At 34.1% G+C, this 24,002-nt stretch overlaps 1 protein-coding gene across 15 annotated transcripts in view; it reads left to right on the plus strand.

Moving 5' to 3' along the window:
- EXOC6B (exocyst complex component 6B) overlaps window positions 1-24,002 on the plus strand; it is a 721,405-nt gene that overhangs the window by 283,846 nt on the left and 413,557 nt on the right. For all 15 annotated transcript variants that reach the window (XR_007470913.1, XR_007470912.1, XM_033400476.2 and 12 more), the window contains one exon: window positions 11,529-11,597. Coding sequence is in view for 13 of the 15 variants with exons in the window: in XM_033400476.2 (XP_033256367.1) it covers window positions 11,529-11,597 (69 nt within the window). In the remaining 2 variants the exon portion in view is untranslated. The remainder of the gene's footprint in view (window positions 1-11,528; window positions 11,598-24,002) is intronic.

The raw sequence follows: 24,002 nt of genomic DNA on the forward strand, positions 1-24,002 counted from the left end.
CACAAAACTCTTAATAGAGTATGGATCAAATAAATGTTTGTTGAATAAATGATCCATGTCAGGTTTAACTCTTAAGATTTTGGTGTCTTTTTTGAAATATGTAATTAACACGATGGAAGTGCTAATTTAAATACAAATGTCATGTGTTTAATATAAAGCCTTCTGAGATGTCTTTTTGATTATGGTACTTTACTAATTTTGAGGTAACAAGTTGTATTTGTTTGCTAGAGCTGCCATACCAGAATACCACAGTTTGCATGGCTTAAACAACAGAAATTTGTTTTCTCATAGTTCTGGAGGGTGATACTCTCAAGATCAAATTGCCAGCAGGGTTGGTTTATCCTCAGGCCTTTCCTCTTGGCTTGCAAATGGCTACCTTCTTGCTGTGTCCTCACATGGCTTTTTCTCTGCTTGCACGCCCCAGGTGTGTCTTCCTCTTCTTATAGGGACATCAGTCCTATTGTATTAGGGTCCCACCCTTATGACTTTATGTTACTTTAATTACCTTCTTATTAAAGGCCCTATTTTCAAATGCAGTCACTATGGGGGTTAGGGCTTCAATATATGAATTTTGGGGGAGACACAATTCAGTCCATAACAAGGTGATTGTAAAAAAACACAAGATTTGTCTATAGAAAGTGGTAAGTTCTGTCAGCTTTTGTGCTGTTGGAGGAAGTCCTATAATTTCTCTAAGCATCTCTTTTCTCACCTATAAAATAGTGACAATAATTAATTAATGTCAAATTGCTTATGTAAAATTTTGGTTATGATATTTGATCCAAATTTCAAATTGTTTATTGCAGAACTTTCTATTGACAGGAAGGTAACAAAATGGGTTATTTCTCAACAAGTTAAAGTGAAATAAAAGATGCCGTTAGGACTTTAGAGTTTAAATTAGAGGTTGTATATTGGCAGCCCATGGGCCAGAAACACCTTACAGAATGGTTGTTGGCTTGTACAGTGCTTAAAAGTTTTAAAATTAGTTTCAAACTTTGAAAAGTTAGTTGAATTCACATAAAAAAATCTATATTTCCAACCTAGTCTCTTTCTAAGCATGGTAGTAATATACTAGTCCTGAGCTTCAAGGTTGCTACCAAGGATATGGTTTTTCCACTAAGCCACAATCCCGGTTGTGTCTGCACATTGGATATTGCCATTTATTATCATATTTGTGCAGTTGTTGAGGGAAATATTACTTTTACTGAGTGTGTATTAAAAAAATGGCAAAATGGAAGATACACTGGCAGGACCACATGTTTGGGAAAAAAAGATGAGAATATACTCCATTGTAAAAATAAGTAGTAGTCCTAGATATTTCATATACAAAGTATGTCTGTTAAAAGAATACAGTTTAACACGCTGGCCTGCTTTGCTGGTTCCTTGTACCCACTGACCCCTGTCTCCTTTGAGTTTTCCATTTCTATTCTTTCTTTCTTTTTTTTTTTTTTGCGGTATGTGGGCCTCTCACTGTTGTGGCCTCTCCTGTTGCGGAGCACAGGCTCCGGACGCGCAGGCTCAACAGCCATGGCTCATGGGCCCAGCCGCTCCGCGGCATGTGGGATCTTCCCGGACTGGGGCACGAAGGCGCGTCCCCTGCGTTGGCAGGCGGACTCTCAACCACTGCGCCACCAGGGAAGCCCTCCATTCGATTCTTGATGAAAGCTGGTCTATTAAGGATAAATGTAGTCAAATGAAAAGTAGGTACCTGTATTTGTAACCAAATGGCAATAAAGACAATTGAAAAAGTTGAATGAAAACATTATGACATGCTTAGATATTCTGTTTTGCTTTTCTTATTCCTATTTTTTGATCTTTTGGGTCTGTCCATTGGCAGAAATTTATTATGGCTCTCATTGACTTAAGATCTTTAAAATTTTTTCATTTTCTGATAGTATAAAGTTCTTGTTTTGAAATTATTTGCCTTAATTATAAAAGTCTACTTGCCTTTTCAGGTCTTCTGGAATTTCTCCTTTATGTGCTCATTGCTTATTCAACTACCACCTTCACTCTGTGCTAAGTTGCTAATAACCCCAACTAGGGAATGTACTCCCCCACCACTCCTTGTCTAAAATACCAAATTCTACTTTTCCCTGAGGACTAGGTCAATCTCACCTCTTCTGTAACATCCTCTTCTTACTTATTTATAAGAATTTCTAATTACAGTATAAGTGACATATAACATATTAGTTTTGGGTGTACAATGTAATGATTTGATATTTCTGTGTATTGCAAAATGATCACCACAGTAAGTCTAGTTAATCTATCACCATACATAGTTGCAATTTTTTTTTTTTTTTGGTGATCAGAACTTTTAAGATCTACTCTCTTAACAACTTTCAAGTATATAATACATTATTATTAACTATAGTTGCCATGCTGTACATTACATGCCATGACATTTATTTTATAATTGGAAATCTGTACCTTTTGACCCCTTTCACTCATCTTGCCCATCCCCAACTCCCACCTCTAGAGTAATATCTTCTTTTAAAAAGCTTTTTTAAGAGAAATTTTATATCTTTAGAAAACTTACCAGAGTGGTAAGATGAACATACATATACCTTCACTTAAATACTTATTAGATTTGGAGATTTTTCTCTCAAAAAATTGATTTTGAAAGTCAATTTTATTCTCCACCCTCTCCCACTGCCCCAGCTAAAGTTGAATCATTTGAAAGAAAGTGGCATATTTCATCCATCATATTTGAACTCTCAATACAGAAACTTCTAGTTTTCTGAGAATATCCTTCCACATAACCACAATACCATGGTCACACTCAGTAATTTTAATTTTGATATAATACTACCACTTAATATTGTCACTTGTATACAAATTTCCCCATAATGTCCTTTACAGCAGTTTTTTTCCTTTTATTTTTTCCTGCAACCACATCTAGACAAGTATCACACATTGCATTTAATTTTTATGTCTATTTATTCTCCTTTAATATCCCTTTATTTAGGCATATCTGGTGCGTCCTCATGATTAGATTCAGGTTAATCATTTTTGGCAGGAATATAACAAAAGTAGTATTATGTTCTTTTCAGTGCATCATATCAGGATGTACACAATTGGTTAAGGTGGTGTCTACCAGATTTCTCCACTGTAAAGGTGCCTTTCCTCCTTTGTAATTAATAAGTGATCTATAGAGTGATACTTTTAGATCATGCAGCTATCCTGTTCCCTGTTTTTCACCTGTTGGTTTAGAATTCATTGATATTTTTTTCCTGAATCATGTGTTACTCTGGTGATTATAAAAATAGTGATTTTTCTATCTTTATCATTTCATTCACATTGATTAGTTGACATTATTCTTTAAAGAACTTTACTTTTCTCCCTTTTTTTTTTGTGTCATTGTTGTCACATGTATTCTTTTTTATATACAAGGGTTATAGTCCATTCTTGTCTTTCATTTTGATTCTCCAGTTGTTCCAAATTTGGCTAGTGGGAGTCTCATCGATTGTCTTCATCAGTTTTTGAGCACTTCCTTTTTTTTCTGGCACAAGATATTCCTGGTCTACTCCAGGTTTTGCCCCAGCCCCCAGTATTAGCTATTTTGTCAAAGAGTTCTTGTTCCTTTTACTGGATAGTGATATTTAGAAACTGAGATGTGGGCATTAGGTATGCTCCTTTTGTGGACAGAGTTAAGAAATACACATGCTATACCAACATAGGCATTTTTATAAATTGTGAGTTAAACCTGATGCTTCTAATTTAAAGCTGATATCATAGTTCTTCCTCTTCTTCTATTCCATATTTGTATCTCTGAGAATCCTGGTTCCCAGAGTATTAATATATTTACTCATTTGCCTAATCATATAACACAAAATAGTTTCAGAATTTCTATGCATGTGTCACTAAAAGCAGTAAACTTATTAAGTTCAAGATTTCTTTGCAGTTCTTCTCATCTTACAATACAGTGGAGCTATATAGTTCAGAGTATTTTGTTCAGATGTTTCTTGGCTATTTTATTTTCTCGTGTGTGATTGTTACCAAATTTATATATTCTTAGGTTCATTTGTTTCTTTTGTGTTATTTTTGGGGTTCCCCATCCTTATTAATTTAATTTTTTTGACTATGTAAAATATGAACATTGTTCAAAAGGCAGAATTATGTAAGAAGATATGTTCAGTGAAATCCCATTTTCCTCTTTATCTCTCCCTTCCTGATCCTACCCACCCTTTGTAAATAATCAGTATTTTGAGTTTGTGTGTGTTTGTGGTGTGTGTACTTACCCTTTCTCATACCTTACACAACATTAATAGCATCATACATATATATTTTTTGTACTTTGTTTTTTCACTTGAAAATATATCCTGAAAATAGTAATTTTCATATCACTTCATAGAAATCATTCTCATTCTATTTTTATTGCCAAATTGTACTCTATTATTTGAATGAACCGTAGTTTATTCAGCCAATTTCTTATAGGTAGGCATTTAATGATTTCCAATCTTTTCCTATGAAAGTGTAGTGTCTCTACTACATAGCTATTTGAATTAGCTTAACAAAATACCGACAAAATCAAGTACTGGCTGGGTGCTGAACAAATTAAATATTGCTGTGAAAATGCAAAATGGTACAGTCAGTTTGGAAAACAGCCTGTTAGTGTATTATAAAGGTGAACATACACTTACCATATGACCCCAGCGGTCTCACTCCTAGGAATTTACCCATTATATTCATACAATAACCTCTACCTGAATGTTTGTAGCAACTTTATTCATACATTGCCAGAAAGTAGAAGCAACCCAAGTGTCTTCCAATGAGTGAAGGGATAAATGAACGGTGGTATATCCATAATTAGAGTATCACTCTGCAATAAAAAGAAGTGAACTATAGATACATGAAACAACATAAATGAATCTCACATGCATTATGCTAAATGAAAGAAGCAAGATTCAAATGCTACATATGGTATGAGTCTATTTATATGACATTCTTGAAAAGGCAAAACTCTAGGGACATAAAATGGATCAGTGTTTGTCAAGGGCTGAGCATTAGGGAACAATTTGACTACAAAGGGGCATGAGGGAAATTTTAGGGGGGGTGGAACCCTTTTTTAAAATCTAGATTGTGATAGTGATTACAGGACTATATGGATTTTTTTAGAACATACAGAGTTGTTCACTAGAAAGGATGGATTTTACTGTATATAAAACACCTTAAAACTTAAAAAAAGTTTCATAATAAACCCCAAAACCTGAGAATTGTTTTCCATATAGTTGGAGATGTTTCTTCAGGGTAGGTTTCTAGATTGTTGATTCAAGGGGTAAATGCATATGTAGTTTTGTTAGATAATGTCAAATTGTGCTCCATAGAGGTTGTAACATTTTCTATACCTCCACCCTACCAGCAATGTATGAGGTGCCTATTTTCTTATAGCTTCCTTGAGACCATTTTGTTAAGTTACTGAATTTTTCCAGTTGCATAAATGAGAAATGGTATAGTTTGAGTTTGCATTCCTTTTACTGTGGGTGAAATGTAGTATCTGATAAGTTTGAGGGCTGTTTGTATCTTTTTTCCCCAAAAAACTATCTGCTCTTTTTTTTTGCCCATTTTTTTCTAATGATTTTGGGTTTTTTTCCCTTCAATTTTTATGATTTCCTTATATATTAGGGATATTAGTTCTTTATCTATAATATTATACTATTTTCTTCTACCTACTTTTGATCACCTTAACTTTTCCTTCTCTTAGAACTTTTTATATTTAATACCATATTCGTGCTAAATTTTCTTTTTGCCTAATAGTTTAGAGTTTCTTAGCATATAGTAGACCATTGTTAAATAAAGACCAGTTGAATTTTTATTTCCTAAGCGTTCAGGTTCAAGCAGAGAATTCTTGAGGGACCCTCATTTAATTTTGGCCACAAGGTTTTTTGCAATGTCTCAGTAAGGAGAAATGCCGATATTTTTCCTGATTTCTTCTGTTTAGTGCAAGTACTTGAGTAAATTAAGTGGTAATCTACTGAGGGATTTCTCAGGAAGAATTCTAATAATTTGTGAGAAGCTCAATAGAAAAATACTGTACTTTTTAGGATAGGGCTCTGGTCAGGGTATTCTTATATGTTTAAAAGCTTAGAAAATTTTTTATACTTTAGCCAATTCTAGTCACTTAGAATCCTGTGCCTTCTAGTTTGTGTGTCTGTGGTGTTTAGTCCAGCTTTATTAAAGCTTATGTCCAAATGAATTCTACCCTTCTTTTCTCTGAAACTTGGAAGTCAAGTAGCTCAGAAAAGTACACTGGCAAAAAATGTTTGACGGGTATTTCCTGGCTTCCAAACATAATATGGGCAGTCAAATTTGATCCTCTGAATTCAGAGGCAATGCCCCTTTAGCTAATCATTTGTTGTTTTCTCCTTTGAGAAAAATGCCTGGTGTATTTTAATGACTTGAGATCCAGCTAATTTTCAGAGATAGGCACCAAGTCCCGAGATTCATTTACCAATACCAAGAAACCAAAATACCAAAATACTGTTTTAAGTGGTAATCAAAAGTATTTTCAAAATGGAGAATGATTCAAATAATTAGTGACAAGCATATCTAAATTCCTTGCAAACTTCCATCATACTCTTTTTGGAAGATCCACCTACTTTAAAAGGGTTCGTAAGAGAAAAATAAATGGCCTCTGTGTGTGTGTGTGTGTGTGTGTTTGTGTGTCAGTATCTCCTCGGACAGCTGTGTGAACAACAGAACTAGAGCACCCTAATGCATTTCTGTTTTCATGTACTGTCTTTATCAGCAGCCTAGGTAAATCTCTCTTAGTACATTTGCTACTCTTCTTGAGTGGAAGGAGACAAGTGATGGTTTCTTGTACTCTATTCCCCTTTTCTAATGATGTGCTTACCCAGTAGTAAAGCAGGTAGATTTACCAGGTTGTTAGTGAGCCTTTAAAGGTAGTGGAAAGAACTAACTTCTAACTCCTTTTTTTGGGAAAATAAATATTAAATGAGTGTATCTGTTAAAACTTGAATGTCATTATTTTAAAATCAAAATCTCCTTTTTTAAAAAAATTAACATTTGCCTTATCATATATGAGACGAACTTACCCAGTAACCTTTCCATTTTCAGAAACTTCCTTTGACTTGAACTAAGATATATTAGAAAAGAAGAAAAACATATAAAAATCAGATCCTGATGTTTTGCAAGAATTTTCATAATCAGAAATACTCATGTTTCTTTTCTTCTTGACATCTAATATTCCCGTTTTTCCTCTGAATCTTTATATCTTCTCTAATGTATATTGTGTACAGAGGTTCAAAAGACTATTTTTTTCAGGGTGCTTTTCATTAGTTCTATTTATAAATTTACTTTTCTTACTTTGCAGCATCCTCTGTCCGGACTCTTTTTGCCATCTATTTAGTGGCATCATGTGATAGCTGGTATATTGACGGATGTAATGCTATTTAACAGCAAATAGTCTATAGACAATAATTAGGGAGTATTTCTTTGGCTGAAGCTGTTAATATTTATCATAGAAATATAAGGTTGAAACAGACAGATTAGCCATATATATTGGTATCTAACAGTACACAATCTCTAGTGGGCATGTGAATGTTTAATTGTCGAACGTAGTTGTTGCCTCCATGACATCTGCCTATGGATGTTGTAGGACAGTCACCTGTAAATTCTTTTAACAGCTTATTGTTATCTGTTATTTTAAAATATTTCAAAGTTCTTTTAATTTATATAATATTATAATGCGCTCTCAGGCATAGATTTCTTAGGTACATAATCTAAAATTTTGCCTACTATTTGCTCCTCCCTGAAAATAAAGAGGTTTGAGCTGGCAGAAGGCGCTCCATTCAGAAACCATATAGGGAATTAGGCAGCTGCTGTCCTTGGTGATGAAATCATTTCATGTGAATTCTTAAGGAAAACAACTAGTTAAAAAAGCAGGATAATCTTAAGTATATTGTTTGTGGCTACTGTTGGTATGAAGATAGATCTATCTGAACTAGAAAAATACAGACTCCAGTATCTTAATGTCTTGAGTTCCTGACTGCCATGCAGAGGAAATGTTTAACTATTTTAATCATGTTTCTGTATCTCAGAAAGAAAGCCCTTATGAGAGGAAATGACAATGTCCTACCACAAAGTTATCTCTTATCAGTTATAGTCTCAGTCGATAATGATTTGTCAAACTTGGACATGTGTAAAATGCAAGGGCTGTGTTATTTACTTTGGAAAGGAAAAATTAGATGAAGCTGATAAAGACGGAGTCATGGCTTTTGTTAGGAGACAGAAACCATTAGAGGCAGTCATTGTTAGCTTAGGAAAGTGTCCTTGGACCCCTCCCTCTGCCCCAGCTGAAACCTAAACCTGCTTGGATCATTCTTTGCAACCTGAGGGGAGGCAGGGGCAATGGAGAAGAAGAATGAAGACAGCTCTGACAGAGATTTAGCATTTTTTAAATAGGGAGCAGAATGTGGACCTTGAAATAGACTATTTATGTGAGTTAGGAAACATTGCCTTTTGTTCTAGTACTCCTTCCCCACTCCCATTTATTTAGGTTTTTGAAAGTTCATTTCTTATCCTTTCAAACGTGTAGCATTCCTTCACGTACAGTGTATGTTGCTCTCCTCCTTCCACCTTTCTGAAGATGTAAGTGATTCTTTTTCATTAGTGGAAGCAGAGAAAACACATCTAGCTCAAAGCAACATGAGTCAGTGCATGCTTTACATACCTTTCTTCTCACAGCACTCTTCTGGGTTCCTCACAGTGTTCCTAGTGTTCCTCACAGAAGGGAGCATGGAGGAAAAATGATTTCTAAACAGTAGGCTATTTGGAGGGTGGAAATAAAGTTTGCCCCATTCTGCTCCTTCTTGTCTAGATTTCTGTGTACCACTTTCAAAGCAGGAAAGCATGTGCTGCTTAGGAGGACTTAACTGGATTATGATTTCAGAGGCTAAGAAATAGCAGAGCCAGTACTTCCAGGTCAGAGTACTTTAAACAGTTTGAAGCTGAATATGATGATGTCAAGACAGCCTCATAGAAAATAGGTTTGATAAATATTTGGTGGAGATGACAGGAAAAGCCTTTGTCTCCTCTCTATATTTATTTTTTATTTGGCCCAGATAAACCAGTCTTCTCAGAACATTAGTAAAGGGCCCCATTAGGTTATTTGTCACAGATTTCTGGGGAAACTGTCCCCTAATGTGGATGTTCATTCTGTAAGGATGGGTCTGACTTGTGAAAGGACCAAGGCTCTGTCTGAGCAATGGCTAGAAGCAGTTTCCTTTTGAATGAAACCATGGCTCTGAGTTCAAAGCAAAACAAAATAAATAAACTGCATGAAGAAGAGCATATAAACAAAGTTGTGATGAAATTTGTTTAAAATTAGGTAAAGTTTTCTTAAACTTTTTTAAAGTATATATTTCTAAAAAATAACTTTATAATTGTTAATTCTAAATAAAGGGAAAAAGTTTCATTTTCTATACAGATCAAAAAAAAATTTTTTATGCATTTCTTTCTTGTCTTTTTTTATATGCACATGTAATTTTTAGGTAATTTAAATACTATTGTAAATATAATTTAATGGAAATTTTCTATTGTTTCTTCTTTTGAGATTGTTTTCCACTTAGCTCTAGTTTTCACTAGTAGGCTCTGGTTTTCTGGAAAAATAAAATAACTTTCCTTGAAATCTCCACTTCATAGAGGAGCGACTGTAAAGGTGCTTTAATATTGTGGTCATTTCAAATAAGAATGCCTGAAATGATCACCTGCTGCCTCTTTTTGTGTTAAGATGAAAATGAGTATCCATTGTGCTCTTAAAGTTAGAAATTTTACATGCTTTTTAGTCGTACTTTTCTTTACCTACATGGTGCCCATCTGTCCATAAAATGTTTTTCTCAGTAATTTGGCAATGCTCACTAACTGTTTCTTTCTCTTTTTGGCCGCACCACACGGCATGTGGGATCTTAGTTCCCCGACCAGGGATCGAACCCACGCCCCCTCCATTGGAAGCGTGGTGTCTTAAGCAGTGGACCGCCAGGGAAGTCCAATGCTTACTAACTTTTCTAAATGCCTTTTTTTTTTTTTTTTTTAAAGGGAAACTACGCTTTGGCCATGGTGTAGGATCTTAAGCACCTTATCATCTTTGGATTCACAAAAAGTTTGTTTTGAGTGCTTACAGAGTGCACACTGTATAGAGTGAGGTTCCCAAACATAGAGATTTAATCTCTACTCTCATGGATGCAAAGCAAATGAACAGAATAGTCAATAAACTTGAACCAATATATAGAGAGATGCGATGGTTTTGGAGGGAAAAGAAAGTAGGTATTGTACTGTTGAATTGCAGAATGAGTAGATTTCATTAGGAACAGCATCTTGATGAAGAATCTGTTACCTAAAGAAGATATGAGGCTTACTTTATGAAGTAAAGGAAACTGACCTTGTAATCATGAATCAGCCCAACCCAATTTAGATGTGCCTGCTGCCTATATTCTGATGAATGATACAGTTACTAGTGTTACAGTAAAAACTTTAGCTAGGTCTTTATTTTGACTACTGTGTTTCTTTATGTAATTTTGTCCTTTTTGTTTTATTTTGTTTAATATTTGCTTTCAGTGTTTCCTTTTATTCTTGTTAAATTTCTATGGGTCAACTGGATAGTTTGATAGTTCTTTTTTTTTCAGATGAGGAAATTGAGGTCAAAGTAAAGTGTGACGTATTCATCGTCACGATTGTAACAAATCAGTTTTAGCACTGTGACTATACTGCAGTTCTTACCTGATGTTTTTTGTTTTACTTTCTCTTTTGATGTCTAGGATTAATCTGTATGCATTGTTCATATTACAATTTTTTGATATTACTCTAGGTTTGGTTTTCCATTCATTATCTTACTTTTAAAAATATAGGGACTTCCCTGGTGCCGCAGTGGTTAAGACTCCGAGCTCCCAATGCAGGGGGCCCGGGTTCGATCCCTGGCCAGAGAACTAGATCCCACATGTGTACTGCAACTAAGGAGCCAGCGAGCCATAACTAAGGAGTCTGCGAACCACAACTAAGGAGCCCGCCGGCTGCAACTAAGACCTGGCACAACTAACTAACTAAAATTAAAAAAAAAAATCATCTCCCCCTCTTCCTGGCATATTTCTGTATTTTGATTGCATGCTGACTTAAATATTCTCTGATTCTTATGCCCTTCAGAAGTTGCCTGGCAGGCCATTCAAGTGGCAAGTTTTGTTTTTGACCACTGAAACTTAGTTTTTTTATGTAGGGTACCATGTATCTAAGAAGACAAAGTCAAGTTAGCAAAGTCACATTTCCACCTTTTTCTTTTCCTTCTTTTTCCTGCAGCCTCCAAATTGTCTCTAAAAGCAGATGCAGGACCAGTTACACCTGTTTCTGTTCTGTGTCCCAACCTTGGTGATATCCTCATTGCTTATTAATGCCATGGCTGAAATGCCAAAACTAGGTGTCTGGAAGCATACTTTTTTTTTTTAGCACTTGAGTATTAAAAATGAGTACAGTTGCTCTTAATAGCCTTGTTTGAATATTTTATGACAATCTTGGTTGTTTTGCAGGTACCTGGGGCCCAAGATTTGGTTGATTTCTCTCCTGTTTATCGATGTCTACACATATATTCTGTCCTGGTGAGTCTTTATCTGGCTCTGCCTAATAAAAATTTATATTGAATTCAAAACTCTGCATTCTCATATTTGATAGTTTTTCTGTTTAGTATTAAGAGTAAGGAATAAGAAACTGTTACTTAAGGAGTATCAATTATTAAAAAAATAATTCTTTTCTTCTTGAATCTTTTATTTGTGTTTGCCATGTGATACGCTATAGCTAGTAATGTTAATTTCTATCAGTCATCAACAGATTATTAGATTATACCTAGAAATAGTGACACACAAATTCAGATTTCTATTCTTAATTTAATAATGTAGTTATTTATACAATAGCCTGTCTTTACATATTAAAATAATATTTGTAAAAACTGTTTGCTTTATCATTCCTGATAATTCTTCCTTTGTCGTATAACACATATGGGAAGAGGAACCTCTCTGGGGAGAAATATTATGGGTATTAATGGGACTCTAAGAAAGGCGCTTTCTCCTTCTTGGTAGTACACCTACATGCAGACACACAGATACATACGGTCAATAAAAAAATTAAACTATGAAGCTAAAGTATCATCAAAGACAAATTGATGGGAGAAGTCCATTATCGATATATTTTATAGCAAAGTTCAGTGAAACTTCTATCATGTTGTTTTTAGTATATTTGAATATGTCTTATTGCCCAGTGTGTTATCCATTTTCTTTCCTCATATATTTACCATAGTGTCACTTAGTCATTACTGCAGATGGTTTGGGTGGACGTTATGGCCTGAAGTATTTTTGGTGATCTCTAGTAGTTTGAGAAAAGAACTGATAGTTTCTTCTCCTCTCCTCTCCTTCCTCCTCCCATTTCTCCTTGCTCTCTGCTTCCCTCTTTCCCTCTCCCTCTTTTCTCACTCTCTATTTCTTCTCTCCATTTATCATTCTTGCTATATATAGATGAAGCAAGATATAGATAAAATTGTATCAAGGCATCTAAAATAAGTCACAGTTTCTTTTCAATATCATGTACAGAGAGTTAAATAAATTATAAACATCTTGGTTTGTGACACACTCTTTTCATCATTTCATACAAGGCCCCTGTTGTATTTTATTTTATCATGTTTTTTCCATTCATCCCATGTCCATAAGCCCATTTGTCTCTCATCCCCAAGTATACTAACTCTGATATGTTTAATATATGATCATGGTTGTGTTTGTGTCCTTGAAAAATATATAGTGACTTGTATATGTATTTGTTTTTAACTTATTTAGATAGTATTGTCTTATGGACCTAGTTCTATTTCTTATATCTTTTGCTTAGCGCTATTTTTAATATCTGTCCTCCTTATAGTCTGTATATCTAGTTCATTGCCTCCCACTTAAACGTGATAGTTAATTGATGGTTTGTATTTGCTGTATTTAATTATCTATTACTTTAGTGATAACACTTAAATTGCCTATAATATTCTGCTGTAACAAATAGTACCCTCTTATGGACTGGTGTGTAAGTTTCTATGTTTTTTATACCTAGGCATGAAATTCTTGGGTTATAAGGTATATGTATCAATATAATATTTAATTTCACCAATTTCTAATTTCTGCTAATCTGATGGATATTGATATCATTTTAATTTGCATTTCTCTGATGACTGGTAACATTATGCTTCTCTCTATAGACTTACTAATCATTTAAGATTTTTCTTCTCTGAACGGCCTACTTTTGGTCTTTGTTCAGTTTTTTTAATTGGATTTCTTGTTTTTGTCTTTTCTGTTTGCCGGAAAGAGACATTTCAGAAATTCTTCCAATATTGTAGATATTAACAGTTTAAGATATTACAGATATCTTTTTTCCAGTTTGCCACCAGATTCTAAACTATGTATTATCTTTTGTGAAACAGAACTCTTTGATTTTAATATAATCAAGTCAATCAGTATTAACCTTATAATCTGTACTTTTTGATTCTTGTTTTTAAAAAATCCCTCTCTCTTTCAAGGTCATAGAGCATTCCTCTTCCATTACCTTTAACATTTTATCATTCACATTTTGATTTTGATCCATCTTGTTTTCACTGCTGTATGTATAGGTATGAGGTAGGGGTCCAACTCAATTGTTTTCTATGTGAGGAATTCAGTTTTATTAATCCCATCTATTACATAATCTGTACATCACTCAGTAATTCCTGGTAGTACATCTGGCATACACTAAATATTCATATTTATGTGAATCTGTTTCTCAGCTCTATAGTTTGTTATATTTGGTTTTGTAATATATCTACATATATAGTAAAAGAAGTACCTTCTAATTTTTCCTCTTTTAAATTGCTTTCACTATTTATAGAACTTTATTTTTCCATATATATTTTATAGTCAGTTTGACTTTATAAGAAAAACATTTTTTAGAATATTTGTTTGAATCAATTGAATTTATAGATAAGATTTGGGAAGAAGTGACCACTTTATAATGGTAAGTTATCCCATTTGTGGAAGAATAAGATCTACTTTAAAGTTATTTAATTAAGATGTGTTTCTATGTTAATAGCCTTGGGCATTTTTTTTTAAGTTAACAAGAAAATGCTTATAGTTTTTGTTGCTATTTTCTACTTTATTTTCTAATATTATTGCTGATATTGAGAAACACTATTGATTTTTGTAAGTTAACCTACATCTGGCAACCTGCTCAACTCTTTTGCTAGTTATTATAGTTTGTTTTTTTGGTTTATGATAGGTTTTCTGTGTAGTTGATCATAATATATGCAGATATTGACTTTGTTTCTTTTCTTCCTAGCCATATATCTCTTTGTTCTTATTGTGCTGTTGTATTGACCAGGATCATCATTACTTTGTTGTCTAGTAAAGTGATAGTGGACATCCTTCTCTGTTTTCTAATTTCAAAGAGAAAGCATCTAAAGTTTCTCCATTAACTTGATGTTTGCAATAGGATTTTGGTAAATATTCTTTAGTTATTCCTAGACTTCTTATAATTTTTTATAAAACAATAAATGAGTACTGAATTTTATTGATTTTGTTTTCCAAATATACTGATATAATGCTATGGTTTTTATCCTTTAATTCATGAAGGTGATGGATTTCATTGATAGATATTTCTGATATTAAACAATCCTTGCATTCCTTAGATAAATCCAACTTGATGACGATGTATTACTGCCTTTTTTTTTAACACCCTGTGGAATTCAACTGCTTTTTGTTTATTTATTTTATTTTTAATCTTTTTTGTGTTTCTGTTTATGGCCATAGTTTTCTTTTCTTTTCTTCTAACTTTGTTATTTTTGCATTGTCTTTATGTGGTTTGTAAGTCAGTGTTATTTTAACCTCATTAGAATTGTTGAACATTCTTCCCTTTTTTCTATTTTATAAAATGATTTGTATAAGATAGAAGTTATCTATTTATTGAAAGTTGAATAGAAATCACATATGCAGTAATACACATTTTTCCTTTGCCACGTACTTCCCTCTCCTTTCTCCCTTATTATCTTGCTTCCATGCTGCATGATTTTGTTTAGTCTCTTCAATAGTATGTATGGTTAAAGAACCATATTTGCTCATATAAAGTTTTATAAGCCTCATAATTGCAAAATCAAGTGCATATTTCCTTTCAAATAGTGTAAAGTCTTGAAAATGGGTAGTTTGTTTAGTTTAATGCTACAACATTAAAGTACTTACAACAGTACTTAGTGTAGGTACTCAATAAATATTAGTTGAATGAATAGATAAATAAGTGGTACCTAAAGATGGATAAGTCAAGGACTTATGCTTTTACAAAACTATAATATATCAGGAAAGAAGTTACAGCCTTTGAATGACTATAATATGACAGCACTGTATCATCACTGTGTGTATGCTAGTTTTTAAGCTTTATTAAGATTTAATGATATAGAAAATATAACAAATTTTCCTCAAGTGAGAATTCTAGTAGTGATTCATAAGAGTACTGAGGTAATTTATTTGCACACTAGTGGTGTTAAGCAAGTCACCCAAACATTAACTTTCTCACTTATAAAATGCAATAATAATTACCACTTAGTGCAGTTATAGATATTGTATGAACGGTGCCTATCTCTGGCACATAGTTGGCATTTAATAAATGGTAGTTAATATGGCAAAAATTATGTGTCTCTGATGTGGTCATTAGACAAGTTATTGGTATTTTTCAAAGTATATGACAAAGTGTAGACATGTTGATAGAGGTTGTAGTTTCTGCCATCAACATGCAAAGTTTATCAATTATTTAAAATTCACACATTCTTAAATATACAAAGCCTATATAATCTTAAATTGTGAGGACAAAACAGGGAGACCTTAAACTGCCCACTTCAAAATAAATTCTATACACTGGTATTCAATAATATTGAAATATTTATTGTTCATAAATTTTAAAGCATTGTTTATATGGCAGGAACTGGCCTCTTCCCCCAATCATAACGTTTCTTGAGTTTTGAAGAAACACCCTATCTCAACTAGGGTGATAAGAACTCAGCTCTATTTTTTCTGGAATACATGTTTATTTTTTAGATGTCGCTGTTCCATTCCTATAGGGAATTTAAATAACTCAAATATCTCATTTGCTAAAGCGAGGGCCACAGCATGTATAACTTCTAGGGTTGACTTTTCACAGCTTTTTGGGGGCAGTACTTTATCACTTTTCTGTATTTGTTTCCCCATTCTCAAATCACTAATTTGTATTATTGTATAATGAAAGATAGCTCCTCATAATGTTAATGACAAAGATATTTAATATAAATATTCATAATATTTTCTTATTTCCTGATGTACTTAATATTAACATTAGGCTTTAAGAAGAGATTTAGGAATAGAGAAATAGAGAAGCTTATTAGAGGACTGAGGAGAAAGTAGTTTTTCTCTCTCTCATTCCTTTCCATTCCTATACTTGTCTCTACTTCTTTACTCTTCATTCTCCCATCAAACCAGGATATTTATCTTCTGTTCATACCACTACCCTGAATCTGTATCTTACTGGACTTTTCAGCTGCTTTTGACTTTGTTGACAGTTTACCACTTAAAACTCTTAATCCCTTCCTTTTTTCTCAATAACATATCCAGATCTCCAAATCTTGCAAATGTTACCTCTTAAATGTAGTTCTACTTCATCCTCCCCATCCTAAAATGATTGCCCTAGTGCAGATTTTCATCAGGATTATTGAAAACAGTCTCCTAAATGTTCTCCCTACCTTGTATCATAACCCCCTCACTCACTTCTCACTGTAGTGTTAATAATCTATCTATCACACAAATCTGACCAATGTTGTCTCCTTAAAATGCTCTGATTGGTCATCCGTGGAGTAAAATATAGAAGTATAGAAGAAGATACAGCATATGGAAGTACATATCCATGTCTGGTCTGCCATATTTCCTGCTGCTTACCACCGTGCTTTAATGATACTGAACTGCTTCCAGTTCTTTGAATGTACTATGTTATTTCATGCATCTCATCCTTTTTTCATGCTAGTCCTTCTGCCTGAATTACTATTCCCATTTCTATTTTACTGATTCATATTTATTTCTTTTTTATGTCTTCTAGCAAATTTTCCTGATGTTTCACTTTGAGCACAGTGGACCCTCTTCCTCTTTGCACTATTATAGGACTCAGTACATATTTACATTAGTGCTTACTGTATTATATCATTGTATTCTAAATAGGCATTCTTTTTCCTCAATAGACTGTAAGCTTTTTTAGGGCAGATACCATATTTTATTCATTTTTTTAGTCCTAGCACTTTGCACTTAGAATTAGTAGTATATAATACTAAATAAATGTTCGTTTTTTATTTTGAAAGATAGCTACCCTCCTTTTGACCTGCAAATGAATCTAGCATTCTAGTCTCAGTCAGTGTTATACAATATCAGAGCTGGGACTTATACAAGGGAAAACAGTTCTATTGGTGTCCAACGGAAGGATCATAACAGAAGTAACAAAAAGTTCTAATATTTGTCATTTACAATAGTGTTTATCTGAACTTTTGGCCTGGAGGATAACAAGGCACACTTTGAATAAACATGGCAATATTTATTATTTTTAGTGAAACCGACCTTCCATTCACCCCCCTTTTATGGCTGTGCTGCTTATAAATTCCCAAAGGATTATTTGAAAAATCCTACTTATATCTGCCAGCCTTATCAGTAGGGCAGGAGTTCACGTATTGTAACAGGAGGTCAGATTTCGGTCATGGTCTTATAGATGGGGCAAGCACCTGTAAATTCTTCCTTTGGTGACTAAAGTGAAGTACAATATCAAACAGGCTGTGAGACTTTTCTAGGAAGTGCTGAACTTTGGCAGGAAGGGCAAACTTTGGCAGAAGGAGGGGAGGGAAGAAAGTGAACAAGGGTCAGATAGTGGTTAATTGAGACTTGGTCCTTGATGTAGTAATGCAAATGGAAGTGTGCAGGGCAAAGGTAGGTGTGTTTTATAGAATTGTTTTAAACAACTTACACTGTTTAAATCTTCCTGCACAGTTTGGAAATGGGCAGGTAAGGGACAGGATATGAAGCATTTTACAGTCATTATAGATAATTTTTTTAGGAAGGGAGAAAATAACATAAAGTAAAAATTTTATTGGAAGGGGAATGATGAATAATAATAATCTGAAGTTCTTGTACATAGTGTAGTTGTAGTTAAAAAGATGGATGGACTATCTGTCTAATGAAGACAGAAACCAGTGTGTCTTACAGATTTTTAAAAAACTCTATCCAGTGATGTCAGCCATGTTTATGGGCTCCAAGCCTCGAACTCCAGTCAATTTGGACAAAGATTTGTATGTACTTTAAGCTTCTCTATTTACTATAACATTTTTCTGACTTTTCTCCAAATTTGCTGCTCACTCACCCTTCTGTCACTGAAAGGGTGTATATATGTCCCCTAACAAGGATCTTGGGTATCATTAAGAGATTGGGGGAGCAAGCCTGTAAGTATAACTGTACCCCTAGTTTGTGCCTCATTTATGATCTTCTTGTGTTATATTGTTGTTAATGATCTGCTCATGAACAATTAAAAAAAATTCCCAGATTAAAAAATGTTGACAAATGTACACCTTTGATTATGTACTTTTCTGCACGTGTGTTATACTATAATGAAAAGTTTACTTTAAAGATTTCTGACATCTTGGGTCTAGGGATAGCTATTATAGCAATATATGGATTTTTTCTTAGTAGGCAGCAACCCCTCAGTATTACATAAATCATCAGAACCTTAGTTTTATCTAATTCTCCTTCAGTCACTAAAGGACACTGTAAAACAGCCTAAGATATAAGGAAAGAAGAATGATGTTGTTCCGTGAATTCATTATTATAAAGACAATATAATACTGCAAGTACAGTATTTCTTTTAAACTTTCTTCAGCAAGAGACCTCTGAGAATTAGATGAGAGCTGTGAACCCTTGCCGCAGACAAAATGCACGTATATACATGCACCTGATATTTTGCTTTGAATTTCAGAGGCTTCCCTAACTCCTGAATCTTATCCATAGGCCTAGAAAGAATTCCTCGTCTAAAGGGAACTACAAGCTGAATTAGGTTTCAGGTATCTACTGACCATAGACCTATGCCCCAGAATAGTTTACCCCATTCCGTTTGAGTATCCCCTTTTATAAGCCTCCTAGGGACTCCCTACCACCTTGTCTTTTTCTTAGATTTGGAAACCTTGCCAAAATCTAAATTTAAAAGCCTATTTCAAAGTGACCTTATTTCTTTGTCCTAAATCTTTATTCCCTGGAACCATTATATATGGGCAAGCTCGTGACCTGTTTTTCTGGTAAGAGTAAGTTAGCCTCAGCATCTAAACTAATAGTTTTGTCCCCTGAATTCTTCTACTTAGAAGGGTTCAGAGCAGAGATTTATAAATAATTATGAGAACTGGAGTTAGTAGTTTATCTCCCCGAATATAACTAACTGTGTTAAATTTCAGAATATTTTACCTCTTACTTGCGTTTAATAATCTCTCTTTTTAAGTACTTGGCTATAATTAGGAGAGGTGAATAAGCAGAAGAGTTAGAATTTACCCACAATTTCTTTACAGTCCTTCATGATTATTGTTGAGGCAGGGGATGGGGAAGGTTGGGTGGGCAGTAATATTCCTGGAACATGTTTCTCCCTTTATAATCTGATATAATCCCTTTGCGATCTATTGGTATGGTCTGTACTGGCAGCTGGGAGAATTTACAAACTCCATCGTCATTAACTACAGATATAGCAAGGAAAGGATTTGGAGTGTGGAAAAAGGAAAAGATATTAGCAGTTCTAAGTGACATGAGTTTTCTGCAGTGTTAAGGAAATTAATGAAATTACTTAAAGAACTTTGTGGTAACAATTGGCTATTATATAAAAGTACTTGGGGAATAAATATTTGAAGGGTCTAAGACACTATTGAAGTTTTCAATTAAAGAAAAATGATTAGTTTTGGCATTCTCAAGGTTAGACTTCAAGATCCTTTTGAGTAGTGGTAGTTGAAGTGTTGTTTCTTATGCATGTATTTATAATAATATTATCTTGGATTTTATATAGTACTTTGTCCAGCAGTCTCATAGTGCTATATAAATTTGACTGCATTAAATGAGGAAAACATCTCACTTGGTAGAGGCTAGCCTCACTCCAAAATAGTTCTTTTATTGCTACCAGAGGTAAGGTTTTAGGATTCTTATTTCTGTACTTTTATCAAAAGGCACTTTAGCTCTTTAATAACCAAGTAAATTTAGTAGCAAGAATTGGAACATAGACTTAAAGCAAATCTGAAGGATTGGGTGTATTTTTGATGGTCAGATTTTTTGTTGTTGTTATTGATTTAAAAAAATGAGACCCCCTTTAAAAAAAACAGCAAAACAACTCGGCTACATCTTGATTTTAAGATAGTTGATTGGCAAATGAAAAAAAAGATATTCATACATCAATTTCACATAACTTTTGACAATGCTTCTCACAGACCATTGATCTGGCAGTGAATGCTAATAAATAAATAGAGCTCTGACTGATTTTTTTAGTGTTCATTAGAATTGTACTTTTACCATAACCTAGTTTATTTTTTAGAGCTATCCTGATTCTACTTTAAACAGAGACTATTGATTTTTATTAATTTATATAACTGTAGTAAAAATCCATTATTTAAACTCTTTTAGTTTTTTACAAAGACACTTGAATGAATATTTAAATTTTGGTTTGGGTGTAAATACAAGTGGGATCACTTACTACTCTAATGGTAGAAATTAAGACAAATGAATAGGGCCTATATGCAAAATTCTAGATGCTTAGAGTTTGTGAATAAGGTGTTTTGTTTTTTTTCCCCTTATTTGACATTTCCAAAGATGGTGGTACAGAGAGAAGGAAACATCACTTGATTTTGCTGGTCACATGAAATTGGAAATTTTGGATATGGAATTTCAGCATTGCCAGAGGCAGACAGATAGCTTAATGATCTAGGTCTCCTTAAAGTTGTTTCTGGAGCTGTATTTCTGGGGAACACCACTTTCATCAGTTGATCTGTTTTTTTCTGTTTGAAAAAAAAGGAGGGGAGCCCTACTTCAAATGTCATTGAAGCTGTGTGTACTTTATTTCTGTCTTGAGTTTTTTACAGTTCACACTAGTATATTCGAGTATGTTCTGAGAAGATCTGCAAAAAATGAACATGTTATATTTTATTCAAGCAAGCATTTCCTAATACAGTGAAAGATGTAAAGATGATCGGAATGTTTCCTGATCATCAAACTTTTTGATGATCAAAAAGTTTATAATTTAATGGATCTAGAGAAAATCTCCTTTGTAAGAGACTCTGAAGAGGCCTGTTTTTTTTTTTTTTTTTAAAATCTATCATGTTTATTTGGGAAATACGAAAAGAAAGATTGAACTTTTAATCAAAAAGCCTTCCTGAGAACCGTAATTTGAAATGAGTAGGTACTATTTTCAAATCTTTATGCTGTTAGAACAGAGCTAGAAGCTTTCCTGATTGTTTCCATGGTGACCTTGAGTACTTCTGAGCAATAAGAATGTATTTTAAGTATTTTCTTTAGAGGTATTTTTTTTTAATGTGGAAAGTTTTGCCCTGAAGTATTTGGTGACTCCTAGTCCATCTTTGACACTTAACAGATTGTCTCATCACTCTCCTGCCATATCTCACTGCCTCCTAGTTTTACTGACCTACCAGTGCCTGGTGAGGTTAGATAGGCATAAACATAGATCATAGAGAAAAGCTGAGGGTGAGATACTTTGTGCACTGCATTGATAAGGACACAGGAAAAGCCATTTATAGTGATAACTTTCCTGTAGTATGGGCTAATGGGCCCTGGTTTGTAGTAGCTGTAATCTAACTTTTTATAATTGTCATGTTGCTCTTTTAACCTGGTGACCTTATTACCCATGGGCATACATATCATTTGGCTTTGAATAAAACAAGAGGCAAAAAAAAGTGATAAAAATTTTTTTTTTTCTAAACATGCTTGCATTTTTTTTTTCAAAATGCTTACTTTGGGAACGTTGAACTTCTCAAGTGTGCTTACTTTTTTTAAACAGGAATATCTCACGTTTTAAACAGCTTTAGATACCACAATAATATAACTATTTTTTAAGCCCTGACAAAATGAACAAGAAATAATTAACTTTCCGCATAATGCCCAGTAATCTTCCTAAACACAGCTGAAATCATGTCAAAACTGTGCTTTAAATACTTTAATTTCTTACTGTTCTCAGAATAAAGTAAACTTCTTAACTTGGTCTATATAGTTTTCCATATTGTATCCTTGGCTTATCTCTCTTACCTCCTTCCTAGTTGCTCCTTTCCTCCTTCCTGCTCATAGTCTGTGCTCCAGATGTACAGCCCCAGTGTTCTTTCATAATGATGCCTTTGCACAGGCAGTTCTTTCCTGAAACATACTTCATATTTTCTTTCTTTCTTTTGATGTTCCTTCCTATTAATTATGCCAAATTTCTTCATTGCTATGATCTCTGGATTTGGCATTTACAGTCTTCTCTCCCTCATCTCATATATCCATCCAGATCTCTTACATCTTTTTCTTCCTTTTCCTTTCTTTCTTGGTTGTGACTGCCAGGATTTTTGTTTGTTTTCAGTTTTTAAATTTAAAATTTTAGGGTTTTTTTTTGTTTCCTTCTCTAAAATGACTTCTATACTAGGTACTTAGTTTAATACATTGCCCCAATAGTTTTGGATGTTTGTGGGGGGCATAAATAACTGTTGCCGGAACCTTGTGATCTAAGCAAAAGGGCATGTAGGGAAGGAATTTCCTTTTGTTTTGTAGGGGAAATTTGGTCATTCATTTATGTAAGCTGCATGTGCCAAAATGATCTTCTAATCAGAAACAAATACTGGAGCTTGTGTTTTTCTGTGGTTGGTTGTAGCAGGTGTAATGAAGAGTTTGTTTTTAACGTATGACTGTAAATGATTTATTTTAAATTGTGGGGGATTTGAAAAGCTGAGTTTGAAACTGAAGTAGATTCTCTAACTTTTTCTGATTCCAAAACTCAGACCACAATCTTGAGGTGAAGTAGTGTAGGACTTTAACACTGGCGTAGAAACTCAAACTCTTTGCCTCTCCACACCTCAGAGTTTCTCAGGGAATGTAGGCAGAATTCATTTTAGTTCCTTTCTTCAGAGTCTTTAACTAGAGCTTCTGGAAATCTCAGAGTACTGTGTCATTCCCACTTCATAGAAGGAGCTTAACAAATAATTGTGGAATGAATGAATGAACAAATGAATTGTCAAAATACCTCAAGAAAATACAGTAAAAAATAGAGACCTATAAAAGGACTATAAAATATGCCATAGTCTAAGAAGATTTAGTTGTTTTGATTAAGATTAATATAGTTAATTGATTTATTATATAGAGTGTTATTATTTAAGATTTGGGATTTCTTCTTGCCCTGAAACAAAGTGTAAGATGTGTTAATGTATTATTTTAGATGTGAAAAATGAGGTCATGTATGATGTTTAATGGTGATGTTTGTAGCAGTTCAGATTGTATTTGGTTATGTGTAACTAAAACCCAACTATAATGGTTTAAATGAATACAGAGGTTTTTTTAAAAAATAAATTTATTTATTATTTATTTATTTATGGCCACTTTGGGTCTTCGTTGCTGCACGCGGGCTTTCTCTAGTTGTGGCGAGCGGGGGCTACTCTTCGTTGTGGTGTGCGGGTTTCTCATTGCAGTGGCTTCTCTTGTTGCGGAGCACCGGCTCTAGGCACGCGGGCTTCAGTAGTTGTGGCACGCAGGCTCAGTAGTTGTGGCTTGCGGGCTCTAGAGCGCAGGCTCAGTAGTTGTGGCACATGGGCCTAGTTGCTCCGCGGCATGTGGGATCTTCCTGGACCAGGGCTTGAACCCCGTGTCCCCTGCATTGGCAGGCGGATTCTTAACCACTGCACCACCAGGGAAGCCCAGAGTTTCTTTATATATGACAAGAAGTCCAGATGTAGGCAGTTC

Source organism: Orcinus orca, chromosome 13 (assembly GCF_937001465.1).
Source record: "Orcinus orca chromosome 13, mOrcOrc1.1, whole genome shotgun sequence".
Taxonomy (NCBI): Eukaryota; Metazoa; Chordata; class Mammalia; order Artiodactyla; family Delphinidae; genus Orcinus; species Orcinus orca.